At 40.5% G+C, this 15,705-nt stretch overlaps 3 protein-coding genes across 4 annotated transcripts in view; all 3 read left to right on the forward strand.

Moving 5' to 3' along the window:
* The first annotated feature begins 708 nt into the window (after window positions 1-708).
* Window positions 709-3,694, forward strand: LOC109864551 (heterogeneous nuclear ribonucleoprotein A0-like). Of its 2 annotated transcripts, none has more exons than XM_020452398.1 (2): window positions 709-1,855; window positions 3,100-3,694. In XM_020452398.1, the coding sequence occupies exon 1, from the start codon at window positions 786-788 to the stop codon at window positions 1,704-1,706; it is 921 nt and encodes a 306-aa protein (XP_020307987.1). In that variant the 5' UTR covers window positions 709-785; the 3' UTR covers window positions 1,707-1,855; window positions 3,100-3,694. The 2 variants fall into 2 exon arrangements, with proteins under 2 accessions (XP_020307987.1, XP_020307988.1); XM_020452399.1 differs by having other exon boundaries at window positions 3,104-3,694.
* Window positions 3,695-4,975: 1,281 nt separating this feature from the next.
* LOC109864552 (heterogeneous nuclear ribonucleoprotein A0-like) lies at window positions 4,976-8,055 on the forward strand. Its single transcript, XM_020452400.2, has one exon. The coding sequence runs from the start codon at window positions 5,074-5,076 to the stop codon at window positions 5,971-5,973; it is 900 nt and encodes a 299-aa protein (XP_020307989.1). The 5' UTR covers window positions 4,976-5,073; the 3' UTR covers window positions 5,974-8,055.
* Window positions 8,056-11,354: 3,299 nt separating this feature from the next.
* Window positions 11,355-15,705, forward strand: part of LOC109864553 (kelch-like protein 3) — a 35,805-nt gene continuing 31,454 nt past the window's right edge. Inside the window, exons 1-3 of the mRNA XM_020452401.2 lie at window positions 11,355-11,773; window positions 14,034-14,156; window positions 15,498-15,604. Coding sequence (XP_020307990.2) covers window positions 11,631-11,773; window positions 14,034-14,156; window positions 15,498-15,604 — 373 coding nt within the window. The 5' untranslated portion in view covers window positions 11,355-11,630. The remainder of the gene's footprint in view (window positions 11,774-14,033; window positions 14,157-15,497; window positions 15,605-15,705) is intronic.

Consider the following 15,705-nt stretch of genomic DNA (forward strand, 5'->3'; position numbering starts at 1 on the left):
TATAATCTATGCATAGTCACTTTAACTCTACCTACATGTACATATTACCTCAATTACCTCGACTAACCGGTGACCCCGCACATTGACTCTGTACCGGTACCCCCTGTATATAGCCTTGCTATTGTTATTTTACTGCTGCTGTTTAATTATTTGTAACTTTTTTTTAATATATATTTTTGAACTTATCTATTTTTTACTCAACACTTATTTTTTTCTTAAATCATTGTTGGTTAATAAAGGCTTGTAAGTAAGCACTTCACTGTAAGGTCTACAGACCTGCTGTTTTTGGCGAATGTGACAAATAAAATGTGATTTGATTCAATTGAATGGTGGGTATAAATTCGCAAAATCACAATAAAGTGAACGAAGTTAGTCACACATAAAAAAAAAGGATACTAACTACAACATAAATATACACTTAATTTTCAAAACGACTTTCCAACCCACACAAGAACAAAAGATCATCTGTTTTTTCACGAGGGTCAACTGGGGACTAAGGGGCTGCGGGAAATACGATAATCTGTCATGCATATGAATTACTTTGGCGCTAGTACTTTGGTGGTTGACGTAATCTACAGATCACATAATCTTTGCGTAGCGTTTACTACATACTGACCCTCCTGAACAAAACCAATGTAAGGGGGCGTAACGTTGTTGCTGTAGTATGACGTCACTATAACGTCGGTATAAATAAGGCCTGGATTCTATTTCTTGACTCCACCTCTAAGAATTGCCTGTGCTTTTTTTTTTGTTTCTGTCGAGCAACGCGGTCGTTCCTGTCGAAAATGGATAACTCCTCTCAGCTTTGCAAACTTTTTGTTGGTGGATTGAACGTAGATACCGACGATGATGGGCTCCGCAAGCATTTTGAGCAGTACGGTCAACTGACCGACTGCGTTGTGGTTGTGAATAAGCAGCTACAGAGGTCCCGCTGTTTTGGCTTTGTAACCTACTCGAGCGCTGAGGAGGCAGATGCAGCAATGGCGGCAAGGCCACATGTCGTTGATGGCACCAACGTGGAGTTGAAAAGAGCGGTCGCTCGTGAAGATGCCGGTAAACCCGAGGCACTCGCCAAGGTCAAGAAAATATTCATCGGGGGACTGAAAGACGACATCGAAGATGAACATCTGAATGAGTATTTTTCCCAGTTCGGCGAGATCGAGAAGGCCGAAGTTATCGCAGAGAAGGAAACCGGAAAGAAAAGAGGGTTTGGTTTTGTTCACTTCACGGATAACGATTCGGCCGATAAGGCAGTGGTACTTAAGTTCCACAACATCAATGGGCACAAGGTGGAGGTGAAGAAAGCCCTCACAAAGCAGGAGATGCAGGCTACAGGCCGTGGCGGAAGAGGCATGAGAGGAGGACAAAATGGCTTCGGAGGCGGCAGAGGTGGTTACGACAGCTACGGGGGTGGTTTCGGTGGGGGCTACGGGAGCAGTGCTGGTGGCTATGGCGGTGGCTACGGAAGTGGAGGCTACGGCGGGGCCTATGGGGGAGGCGCAAGCTACGGAGGTGGCTACGGCGACCAGATGGGAGGTTATGGTGGCGGCAATGGCTACAGTGACTTTGGCAGTGGGTACAGCCAGCAGTCCTCCGGTTATGGGCCCATGAAAGGCGGCACCAACTACGCTGGTAGGAGCCCTGCTCCCTACGCCCCCCGAGGCGGTGCAGGTGGCTACAGCAGAGGGGCGTATGGCGGCTACTAAACCGGTGGCTACGACAGACTATTTGAAAATACATCTCCACACATACCCGTCTGATCATCAAGCCGTACTCAAAATTCAGTCCACGGGCATTTGGCAAAATGCGGACACTATGAGACCAAATCATTTAAGAAGACCTCAAAACCAAACAGGTAGGAAGATCACTTCCCAGAACCTGATTTGCACGTCCAGCTCTTGCTATAGGACACGTTCGATTGCTAAATTCATTTATCATTTATGTTCCAAAATGAGGGCGTGTAGCTGTCGTTAGTTGACCTTGCTTTTTATTTTACGTATGCGTACATTCGTGTTTAGGTTAGTTTTACATTTTGTTTTGATACTATACTTTCTCATTTTAGCAAGTAGTAAGGAAATTCCCATGGATCTAGTCTACAGAGGATTGGGACGCATGTGCTATATAATTGGATTTATTAGCTGACTATGTATGTATATTCTGTCCACTAGCCTATAGGTTGTTGGGTACGCGTATTTGGTGGGCCGGATCCAGTTTAAACGTTTAATTTTCTTGCCAAAATGTTTTGTAAGTTAACGAAGTACGTCAGTAATTTCCCAACACACAGCGTTCAGCTATGAGCTGAATGTTCCTTTAATTTACTACGTAAATCTCATGTATATTGTATAATCTGTCTGAACATCAAACTACAATTGTTAAGCATTGGTATGCATATGTATGTTCATTTTAAATAAAAAGTTAAACAAATTTAGCTAGTTTTTATTCATTATACTAGGATGCCATAAGTCCACTTCTGATATTGGTTATATTATGTGATATTTGACCTTTGGTAGTTTGGCATTTCTTCCATTACACTTCCTGGGTGAAGGATCGCAGTTTGCCCATGGCCAATGCATGAAGGCGTTGTAGGTTTGCAATAACATTGTTCCATGTTACCAGGCGTTTGAATATTGTGGACCTGGGGCCTCATTTTCTTTGATTCCTACATTTAGGTGTTCATACTGTTATCCAAGTACACCAAAATAGCAGTATCAGTTTGACTTTATACAGGAACCCCGTGCAATACCTGGGGTCGATTGTCATAGGATTCTGAAATATCTCTTTAGGATCACATCCAGCAAACTAGGTATGTAAATCAACCTGTCTTTACTGTGTTGGTCAAGTATTCAGATATGGTACTGAAATGTACTCAATGTCACTTATAGTTCTTGCATTTATCCATAGTCGCTCTTATTTTGCCCTATGCATCTTAGTTTAAGTGTTTACTGCACGCATTTGGTCCTACATCTAAAATGAGGCTAAAGCGATTAAGTGCGCATTCTACATTAATGAACCTAAAAACTGGCACGTTAGGCATACCTCTGTCATGGCATGATGGTTTAACTGGAGTGTCTCATTCTTTACTCTTCCCCTCTCTGCCAGGTAGCCATGGTGACCTGTCTGCCAGGAAACCAATCTGGCAACGACTTGGCTACATCAAGACCGGTTGTGGGGGGCACAGCTAAAGCTGTCCCACTGCCGCAGGTGTTTTGGAATACCAGGACCTTGTGCCCATATAAAATCGGGTTGCAGTGGCCAGCAGCTGTCTACTGTCAAGTCAATCTAGGTGGTTGGTGTAATTGACTTCTTTGGTTCTCTTACCCTTTGTAGGAAGACTGGGTGTGAATGTTAGATCGTGTACTATGGAAAAATGGGCACTGCATTGTTGGCCTTGCCATGCTATGTATTCATCACTTGCTACAATTGAATATTAAAAAAAAAATCTTTGTTTTAAATTGGAAAATGTACAACTGGTTTGAAGAACATTGTGTTGAATGGGAGTTATAGCCTAGGGCTTGCACTCTTTACTCAAATGTTTGCAAATAAAAATGAGTTACTCTTAACTTGTTAATTCAAGTTAGCTTCTCTATATTTTAGAGAAGGTAGCCAATTTGTTTTGAGCATTTCCATGTATTGTCCCTTTGCAGCTGACCATGTTTAGTAATGTTTGCAATAAAATGAGTATCTATTCACAGTACCTATTGTGATATTGTCTAGTCCCTGACAATTCTCAGCCCTAATGCGGGTATGCCATTAATGGGGCAGGTTCTGATTTTCTAATGTACATTACCAGTCAAGTTTGGACATACTCAAGCATTTAATTTGACTGTTTTCTGTATTGTGGAATAATGGTGTTAATATGACGGATTTCATAGTTTGTCAAGTGTACAATGACTCAACTTATATTTTAGCTTCAAAGTAGCCATCCTCCGCCTTGACATTTGTGTACTCCAGGCATTCAACAAGCTTCATGAACGCTTTCCCAACAGTCTTGAAGAAGTTTGAACATATGCTGAGCACTTGACTGCTCTTTCACTCTGCAGTCCAATTCATCCCAAACCAACTCAATTGGTTTGAGGTCAGTTGAGCTGATGCACCACTCAATTGTTCTCCTTGGTCAAATGGCCCTTAAACAGTCTGGAGGTGTGTTGAGTCATTGTCCTGTTGAAAAACAATTTAAGCAATTGACTTCTAAAATCCCCAGGAAAGCACCACACCACCTTCATGGGGGAAACCGCATGTGTACAGCAGTTGGAATCAAAAATTTGGACTCAACAGCCCAAAGGACAGGTTTCCACTGGTCTAATGTCCATTGTATCAGTGCTTTGTTTTACGTATTTAAATTTTTTCTTTGCTAATATGAGTTGTCCTTACCCAAAGACAGACTTGGTCTTACTATGGCTATTTTCTGTATACCACCCCTACCATGTCACAACACAACTGATTGGCTCAAATGCATTAAGGAAATAAATTCCACCTGTTACTTGAAATGCATTCCAGGTGACACCTCAAGCTGAGAGAATGCCAAGTGTGCAAAGCTGTAAAGGCAAAGGTTGGTTTCTTAATCTAAAATGTATTTAGATTTTTTAAAACACTTTGGTTACATGATTCCATGTGTCACTTCAGTTTTGATGTCTTTATTCTACAATGTAAAAAAAACAATAATAGCTGGAATGAGGTGTGTCCACGCCAAGGTTGTATGGCAAGATTGCATATAGAAATCGGTGTGTTGCACACCATTTATTCAGGAGTGCCCACTTTCTGACAATTGAATGAAGTGTTGGGGTATACTACAAAGCAGGATCAGCTAACTAGACAAATTTAAAATATATATTTTTAAAGAAAAATGTGTTTGGAATAGGCATTGTCTTTTTGATTCAACAAACAAGTCAATTGACAAATTAGAAAAACTGCTATTTGAATAAAATAGTGGGATTTGAGTGGAATAACCAATCAGGACTGGTGATTAATTTGACCAATCCTACGTCAGACGTCATTGCGTCAGCTGCATTCAAAGAGGGATACGATTTTGTCAGGGTAAATTGTATTTGCTCCATAACAACTCGGCTAGTAATCATGACGAACCAACTTTGTAAGCTGTTTGTCGGTGGATTGAACGTCGAGACTACAGACGATGGACTTCGGCAACATTTCGAGCAGTACGGCCAGTTAACCGACTGCGTAGTGGTTCAGAACCAGCAGCTACAAAGGTCCCGGTGCTTCGGCTTTGTAACCTACTCAAGCGCGGAGGAGGCCGATGCAGCCATGGCCGCCAGGCCACATGTCGTCGATGGTACCAACGTGGAGTTAAAAAGGGCCGTTGCACGGGAAGATGCCGGTAGGCCAGAGGCACTCGCCAAAGTTAAAAAAATATTTATCGGTGGGTTGAAAGACGACATAGAAGACGACCATTTGAATGATTATTTCTCTCAATTCGGGGCAATTGAGAAGGCCGAAGTAATCAGTGACAAACAGACTCTCAAAAAAAGAGGATTTGGCTTTGTCTATTTTGAAGATAATGACTCTGCCGACAAAGCAGTGGTGCTGAAGTTCCACACAATCAATGGGCACAAAGTGGAGGTGAAGAAGGCCCTCACCAAGCAAGAGATGCAGTCAGCCGGTGGTCGGGGAAGAGGCGGGCGAGGAATGAGAGGGTCTCAAAATGGCTACGACGGCGGAAGAGGTGGCGGCTACGGCAACTATGGCGGTAATTATGGAGGAAATGATGGCGGCTACGGTGGCGGCTACGGCAATGGAGGTGGTTACGGTAACCAAGGGGGATACGGAGGAGGTTATGGAGATCAAATGGGGAGCAGTTATGGTGGGAACGGTTATAATGACTTTGGCGAAGATTATGGACAGCAGTCCTCCGGCTATGGTGCAATGAAAGGTGGTAATTATTCAGGCAGGAGCGCAGCACCGTACTCCCGTGGAGGCGCCAGTGGTTATGGCAGGGGTGGATATGGTGGTTATTAGACACCGTTTGACCCAATAATTTGAAATGTTCTGATTTTCTGATTCAATGACCTGCATTTACACACGGGTCAGAGTTGCCCATTTCTTTGTTGCTACTATTTTATTAAAGTACTCGTGCCCCTCGCCCACCCTGATGTACCCTCCCCCTCCACCCGGACTACACCATTGCCCCTAGGCGGCGCTACTAAAGACATGATGGACACATTATTACTAATTCAACTTTCTGACTTCTCAATGTAGTGTAGTGATTCCCTTTCAATATTTTTTTTTTTAATTGTAGTTAACGTCGCTGCTTCCAAGACTTTGGTATGATACTGTATGTCATTAGTACCAGCCAGGTTAATAACAAGACATATTGCTTTAGCAACATGAAACTCAGGGGTATTAATGGATTTGAAAGCAGTCTTAGTGTATGCTTGTGTTTTTAAGATCATAATATTTCGTGTCAAAGTATTAAGTACTTATGGTTATTGTATTATTATACTTTTTTTTAATGGTTACCTCCAAATGATTTTCTCCATCCAAGATGTGCTGTTCAATACCTTGCAAAGCAATGCAGTTTTGTGGAATGTTACTTAAATATTAGTTGGCTATTGAGCCTAACTCTCTTGGCTGTATTAAAGTTTTTAATGTTTGAAAGCAATCAGTGCTTATTGTCCATTTTAACCACTCTGACCTTGTTTCAGAAGAGAATCAAGTTAAACCTTCAGATCATTCAGGATCACAGTTCTATCATTCTGAACTCTTTGGCCTCAATGCCAAGTGTCACGTTTGCAGGAAACTTGGCACAATCCTTACTATTCAAGATCAAGGGAAAGATGAACAGAGCAAAGTACAGAGAGATCCTTAATGAAAACCTACTCCAGAGAGCTCAGGACCTCAGACTGGGGCGAAGGTTCACCTTCCAACAGGTCAACGACCCTAATCACACAGCCGAGACGACGCAAGAGTGGCTTCGAGACAAGTCTCTGAATGTCCTTGAGTTGCCCAGCCAGAGCCCGGACTTGAACCTGATCGAACATCTCTGGTAGGGACCTGAAAATAGCTGTGCAGCGATGCTCTCCATCCAACCTGACCGAGCTTGAGAGGATCTGCAGAGAAGAATGGAAGAATGGGAGAAACTCCCCAAATACAGGTGTGCCAAGCTTGAAGCATCATACCCCTAAAGACTTGAGGCTGTAATCGCAGCCAAAGGTGCTTCAACAAAGTACTGAGTAAAGGGTCTGAATACTTAGGTAAATGTAATATTTCAGTATTTTTTTATACAGTTGCAATTTTGCTTCGTCAATATGGGGTAGTGTGTCAGACTGAGGGGGGGGGGGGGGGGGGGGGGGGGCAAAACAGTGTAATCAATTTTAGAATAAGGCTGTAACAAAACAAAATGTGGAAAAAGTCACGGGGTGGTTTGAATACCTTCAGAATGCCCAGTAAATTTCTAGACAGCGGACATGCCCATAGCAACTACAGAGCACTAGAAGGCAGATGTCTTCACTCCAAAATGTCTCAAATAACTTAGGTCTAAATGTCCATTGTCCACAAGTAATAGGACTACTCCTTTTGGACTATTTTGTTTTGAGCAGTGGAGGACTGCAGTTTTGTATTTTGCCCAGATATGATTGAAATTAAGTTAAATAGCCAAGTCTCTTTGCTTGTTAGTGCTTTTTCTTTTCTTTAGGTAATGTGTTGTAAGTAAATTGCATTTTGTTTTAAATATTTGGATTTAAGTTGGCGTGTTATTAATATGGGACCCCATGTTTGACTGACTAGCCATGTAGTCAATTGCAGTGAACTTGATTTTGGTCATTTCCTGCATCTAATTAGTTAATAGGCAACTGAAGTTATATTGTCCATAAAATATATTATTACTTGCCCCGGCACTATACCAAAGTATATGATCAAATTTGCCCAATAGTGTTTGGTCTCAAAGGAAAGTCTCGATGCAGTATTTAGGCTGTAAGGACTAGGTCATACTTTTTAAGTATTCTAGGTTCACTGCTGCTGTTCCCGAAATGTAGGCTATTTGTTTTAGTTTGATTTGTGATTCCCATTTAGTTTATATGTTAATAAATAATTGTATCATTAGTATGGTTATTATGCTATAGTTGTTACAATGAACATTGTCTCACTTCTCAACTACTTCAAATTCTGATAACAGATTTTATCTAAGCGTTCCAGTTGTTCTATTTGACAGTAGAACCACAAAGGAATTCAGTAACAAGGCAAGAAAAAGTATGTGAACCCTTTGGAATTACCTGGATTTCTGCAAAAAATGTATCCTCAACAAATTTGATCTGATCTCCATCTAAGTCACAACAATAAACACACATAGTGTCTCCAAACGCTAATTGGAGTCAGGAGTCCGCTAACCTGGAGTCCAATCAATGAGACGAGATTGGAGGTGTTGGTTAGGGCTGCCTTGCCCTATAGAAAAACTCACAAAATTTGAGTTTATTCACAAGAAGCATTGTCTAATGTGAACCATGTCTCGAACAAAACACCAAAGATTAAGAATGGTTGACTTGCATAAAGCTGGAAAGGGTTAAAAAAGTATCTCTAAAAGCATTGGATGTTCATCAGTCCACGGTAAGCCATATTGTCTATAAATGGAGAAAGTTCAGCACTGTTGCTACTCTCCCTAGGAGTGTTCCATCCTGCAAAGATGACTGCAAGAGCACAGAGCAGAATGCTCAAGGAGGTTAAGAAGAATCCTATAGTGTCAGCTAAAGACTTACAGAAATCTCTGGAACATGCTAACATCTCTACGACACGTAAAACACTAAACAAGAATGGTGTTCATGGGAGGACGCCACGGAAGAAGCCACTGCTGTCCAAAAAAAACTTTGTAAAAGTGCACCTGGATGTTCCACAGCGCTACTGGCAAAATGTTCTGTGGACAGCTGAAACTACAGTTGAGTTGTTTGGAAGGAACACACAACACTATGTATGGAGAAAAAAAGGCACAGCACACCAAATAAAAAGTATGGTGGAGGGAGCACCATGGTTTGTGGCTGCTTTGCTGCCTCAGGGCCTGGACAGCTTGCCATCATCAACGGAAAGATGAATTCCCAAGTTTATCAAGACATTTTTCAGGAGAATGATAGGCTTTCTGTCCGCCAATTAAAGCTCAACAGAAGTTGGGTGATGCAACAGGACAATGACCCAAAACACAGAAGTAAATTAACAACAGAATGGCTTCAACAGAAGAAAATATACCTTCTGGAGTGGCCCAGTCAGAGTCCTGACCTCAACCCGATTTTGAGATGCTGTGGCATGACCTCGAGAGCAGTTCACTCCAGACATCCCAAAAATATTGCTGAAATGAAACAGTTTTGTAAAGAGGAATGGTCCAAAAAAGACCTTATTTGGTAATTTGAATTAAATCAGGTATAACTTAGGGTATGAAACAACAGTAAGTAACCTGCTGTGGTACGGAAAACGTAATCAGGGTTTGTACTTTTAAGCACCTTGAAATTAATTCCTAGATTTTACTGAATGTATTCTTTATTCTTATTTTCTACCCACTCTTGTTTTGATAGCTATTCAAGGCAAACTATTTTATATTCAATCAATCAGATTTGGTAGAGTAATGAATAGACTATTTTGTATATCTTTCAACATATACGTATTACCTCCAGAATGTCTATTTCTTCATAAAAGTAATTCTTGAGCTCTGTTCCAACACCCTTCGTGAACAAATAAGCTGGAGATACCTAAACTGTATCCTCTACGTCATGGGAATCTCCATGGTACTCCGAGCTGTAGAATTCCAGCTGAAAGTCCATAGGATATGCTTCCATAAGACATCAGGTTTGTTGCAATACTTTATACACAAGACATTATTACATAACATCAATATTTGATCTTTAACATGGAGTCCCATTGAGGGGTTAAGCTCTGTACTACAGTCAGGTTTTCACATGTTGGTCAAACATGCATGCATCTGAACAATAGGTCAACAGTCCATCACTAATTCCAGATAAATAAGTAAATCCATTATATTTGTACTTTCTGGAAATTGGTGTCTTCAGCTCTTATCTTAACAGTGTAAATACAACAACCTAAAAATTCAAGCTTGGATGTGATTCTGGACCTTTTTTGTTTGATAATTATAACCCATAGCCATTTTAGACAGGAGCTTGGAGTTCCTATGTTCCTGACACATTAGTCCAGATTTTATTTTTCCAAAAAAGCAAAGAGAACCACGTATTATTTGCAAGGTTTGACGCTTCAGTTATTTGCCGTACATAAAGTATCCCTTCCCTCACCAACTCAGTGTTTTGCCTGTGTGTTCTGCTTTTGTTATCAACCATTTTACATTGGAAAGTCAATTAGTCCTGTTCTAACAACTTCTATAGTTTTGCCCTAGGCCTAGTCTTGCATCTAAAAGTATTTTCCATAGTAGCTTAGGTTCATTTTGGTTAAATGACTGGTTCAATTTATTTTTGAAGGATTGGCTGTACACAATACATCACACACTTGACAGCTACTTGTCCTGCATTCTACCCCCCCTTCCATGACGAGTTGTGATTAGTAATTATAACCACATGGTCCTTGTTCAAACATGCGTCATTGAAATATTCCTGGGCCTATTTCACTTCACTGAGAAACACATTTTTGCCCTTCTGGATGACAATTTCTAAGATGTTATTTCTTTGCTGATAAACGGTGAATGGCTATCTGGTTTAAAATGTTAAATTGCCAGTGGAAAGTAACTGGATACTGCATGGCTTTTAGAAATTGTTTTAATGGTGATCTATTCGAATGTATTTTGACAGGTGTGACCCCGGACTGTGCTGATCCAGCTCCAGTGGTCCTGTCATTACAGGATGAAGAATGTCTGTGAAAAATGTGCGTGTTTTGAAGGACCTCTGGCCTAATATCCACCTGTTAGGAAGGTTGAAACTTTCAATGAATCATTAAGATATGTATCCTTGTTTTGTATTCCAGTTTGTGGAATCACATACTGCTTGTTCTGTACTGTTATATTTGTTTGTGGATTCAGTAAATATCTTTTGTTTTAAACCTATAGCTACATTCTTCATTCTTTTCAAATGTAAAGCTATGTTGTGTGTGAGCTAATTTTATTGTAATGTAGGATGCATGCTGTTTTAAGCAACCTTGAAACAACGATGACTTAAAAAAAAAAAAAAGTGAAACACATTAGGCCTACATTCTCACATTTCAAATTCACTGTCATAGACCTTCACACTTCTAGCCCTAAATAAGCTTCCACACATTTTTGCTAGTTAAAACTTTGGGTGATAACTATTTTGAATAGCCTAATGTTAACTCACATGTAATTAGTTAGTACATCAATATTCAATATTATGTTGATATATTACCACGTTATCTAATTGATGGCTTGCTAGTTTGTAATCGACAAAGACCATTGCTTGATTGGATCCTTATTCATCGTCCTGACACGCCGTAACCTAGCAACGCGGGAGCAAGCAGAACCAAGGTTTTCCTCCGGTGGAACAAAGCTTTGTCGATTGAAAATGGGGCAGGAGGAAGCAGCAGTGACTGGGAAACACATTCTCTAGCCTTTCTTGCTCAGTCAGAAAATAACACATTTTGTTAATAGTTTAGGGTAGAAAGGAAATAAGCAGTAACCATGACAAGATGTCTGCTTATTAGCTAGGTTTATTTGTCAGCTAATGAATAAGTGTAGATTCGATAAGCCACCTCATGCAGTGAGTGTTGTGTTGGACTTTGAACGATTCATTTGTGCATGGGCCCGTAGCCAACCCCGGTACAACTCATGCAGCATATCTGATATCATGGACTGTGCAACGTTGGGGTAAGTTGTCAGAGGATTCATGATGTAAGTGTAGTCTTCCGATGAATACCGTACAGCTGTTGTCGGATATAACTTGCCAGTTGATTTATAGAGATTTTCCATGAATAGCTGCCTAACTTGCTAGCTAACTACTGTACTGCACGCATTTTTATGCCGATGTAGCTAGCTAACATTAGCAAGCTAAGCGAACAGCGTGAACAAAAAGCAAGCCCGGGACAGCTGTACCTATCTTCTAGTTTGTCAATAAGGGTAACACATACTTATTATATCGTGGTACTAGTAACCAAGTCATAGCTAAAGATAATAACTGCCAAATTACTACCTTGCTAGCTAGGTAACTAACGACCAACACATCAGCTGCTAGTAACGTTACTGTACTCTCTGTGTTAGCACACAGTACAGGCGTTAGCCACCTAGAAACTGTAGCCACTGTACTGAAGCATACGTTACTATACGTTGTCCTTTAAAATATATTTTTCTCAGTTATTGAGCAGTGAGAACCCAGCATTATCTTTTGAAATTACAGTTGTATTTTGTTAATGCTATCTTTGTACAAGCTGGGGTGACGACAGTTGACTTAACTCCACGGTGAAGGAAGTTTCTGATGACTAGCTCCGACCACATCGATTCGCCCAAAGTCAATACTTCCAAAAAATGTAAATGATGAAACGACTACCGTGTACATAGGTTTGTGCTCTGTAGTTGTGAGCCTTTTTGTTTGCTGAAATCTCTACTTTTTCAATAAACCTTAAACAAATACAACTACCGACTGTTTCCTTGTTGAGATTTAATTGGAATTTGCCATTTTACAGCAATGAGCAAACAGTCGGTGGGTGTATTTGATTCACGTTTATTGAAAAGTGTGGATTTCAGGAAACAAAGAAAGGAACACAACTACAAACATAGGTAGCCGTTTCACATACATACAAGCATACAAACAAACAAACACACAACCGGTCAAAAGTTTTAGAACACCTATTCATTCAAGGGTTTCTCTTTATTTGTACTATTTTCTACACTGTAGAATAATAGTGAATACATCAAAAACTATGAATAAACACATACGGGATCATGTAGTAACCAAAAAAGTGTTATACAAATAAAAATATATTTGAGATTTGAGTTTCTTCAAATAGCCACCCTTTACCTCAACTGGCAGCTTGATTAAATAGTACCCGCAAAACACCAGTCTCAACATCGACAGTGAAGAGGTCGACTCTGGCATGCTGGCCTTCTAGGCAGAGTTGCAAAGAAAAAGCCATATCTCAGACTGGCCAATAAAAATAAAAGATTAAGATGGGTAAAAGAACACAGACAGAGGAACTCTGCCTAGATGGCCAGCATCCCGGAGTCGCCTCTTCACTGTTGACGTTGAAACTGGTGTTTTGCGGGTACAATTGAATGAAGCTGCCAGTTGAGGACTTGAGGTGCCTGTTTCTCAAACTAGACACTAATATACTTGTCCTCTTGCTCAGTTGTGCACCGGGGCCTCCCTCTCCTCTTTTTATTCTGGTTAGAGCCAGTTTGTGCTGTTCTGTGAAGGGAGTAGTACACAGCATTGTACAAGATCTTCAGTTTCTTGGAAATTTCTCGCATGAAATAGCCTAAATTTCTCAGAACAAGAATAGACTGACGAGTTTCAGAAGAAGGTACTTTGTTTCTGGCCATTTTGAGCCTGTAATTGAACCCACAAATGCTGATGCTCCAGATACTCAACTAGTCTAAAGAAGGCCAGTTTTATTGTTTCTTTAATCAGAACAACAGTTTTCAGCTGTGCTAACATAATTGAAAAAGGGTTTTCTAATGATCAATTAGCCTTTTAAAATGATAAACATGGATTAGCTAACGCAACGTGCCATTGGAACACAGTAGTGATAGTTGCTGATAATGGGCCTCTGTACGCCTATGTAGATATTCCATAAAAAAATCTGCCCGTTTACAGCTACAATAGTCATTTACAACATTAACAATATCTACTCTGATCAATTTGATGTTATTTTAATGGACAAAAAATGTGCTTTTCTTTCAAAAACAAGGACATTTCTAATTGACCCCAAACTTTTGAACGGTGGTGTATGTGTGTGTGTATTGCATTTGGACGAATGGATGTAGTCAGAGCTAGATTCCACAAAGCCAGGTCTCTGCTCCACTCCTTCACCATGGTGTGGAGTTTAATCCGCTCGGGTTATGACTGAGGTTAATGATCTTTGAGCTATCCTAGCTAGGTAAGTCTATTTATGTCCAGTTTATCCCTGACCAGTCAAGAATCTAGTGTCCAGCAGCCAACCTGTGACTCAGAGGAGGATGCAGTGGATGCAGGGATGCACACCTTCAACCACACCCATATGAGAAAGGCTTTTCAGCTGATGAATGACTTAAGGAGGTGGGTTGGTTTCACCCTTGCCAGGACACAGATGAGTACATTTCTTAAATAAACTAAAGTCTGGAAATTGACCTCTCTAAACCTCTTCAATCCAGAATGTTGAATACAATTAGATTTGATACCGTGTGAGCGGATAGCGCTGTTGGCTAGAGCACACCTATAGCCTACACGATGAGATTATTATGGACAAAAGAGCGAGAATTTTTATTTGTCAAAAGGCAGCCAAGCATCAATCATCATGTCACCAGAGAAAGACTCTCAATACTTATTGGAAAGGAGCATCAAGCTCATCACCTTGCACTTTCACCACCCTGTGAAGTTCATTATAACTTATTTCATCTTCAAGTTTTAATGTCACATGCAAAAGTACAGTGAAAAGCTTTTCTTGCAAGCTTTAAAACCAACAATGAAGTAATCATAATTTATTTCTGTAGCCTGAAGCCTAAAAAACTGCATGCTTTCCTTCCCAACGAGTCATAGTGGGAGGACCACACAACATGTCATTGCGTGACTAAAAGTTTACTTTGATATGATGGTTATTATATCAATATTTGCTCATAAAAGCACTTCCACCTACATTTCCCACCTTCTCTAGCTTATTTTGGTTTGTCAACATTTGGAAAGTTTACCAAAACATTTTATGTTTCCATCAGGCTTGTCATGACATTTTTGATCTGACACATACTTTACTCGCATAAAAAGGTTGGATGGAAACCTGGTTAGTGAGTAAGACACAAGTAATCCAAAGACATTGTTAAAACCCACCCACGGAACCCCCACTTTTTTAAACTATGCATGTCAGTTAAGAACAAATTCTTATTTACAATGATGGCCTACCCCGGCCAAACCCGGACGATGCTGGGCCAATTGTGCGCCGCACTATGGGACTCCCAATCACGGCTGGATGTTGTTGGTGTCGGATTGGCGTGGGGTCTGTTTCTAAGTACAGAATCGATTTCAGAACAATTTGAGATGGTGGGTGTCATGGCTTGCTGAAATTACACGGAACGATCCCCCCGCATTGCAAAGCGTGGTGTTCTTTTGTTTTATCTAGTTCCATAGTATCCCCTTTTTCCATCATTGAAAATAAGTATTGTAATGTGTTGATAATTTAACCCAGATAATATAACTCATTATACACATTAATAGCCTACATATTATACATAACAGCCTATTCTTGGCACCGAGTAGCCTACTGTGCAATTACCTAATACAATGACCTTGGCACACAGCGGGAGCATTTATACATCCAGTTGACAGTTAATAAGAAATCATCAGTATGATGATTGTTGAAAACACCGTTCATCAACAGCCAACCTTTCGGATCTTTTGTGTTTACAGTAAGAAAATGCTGTGCGACGTTCTGTTGGTGGCGGGAAACATAGAGGTGCCAGCTCACAAGTTGGTGCTAGCCTCCTGCAGCCCCTACTTCTGTGCCATGTTCACAGGTATTATTACACTTCATATAGTTCAAGGTAAATAGTGTAGTGTATGCATTTGTGTGTATAGATTACATTTGTCATCATTGTGAAAGTAATGGGTCAAGTGA

This window comes from Oncorhynchus kisutch, linkage group LG19 (genome assembly GCF_002021735.2).
Source record: "Oncorhynchus kisutch isolate 150728-3 linkage group LG19, Okis_V2, whole genome shotgun sequence".
Taxonomy (NCBI): Eukaryota; Metazoa; Chordata; class Actinopteri; order Salmoniformes; family Salmonidae; genus Oncorhynchus; species Oncorhynchus kisutch.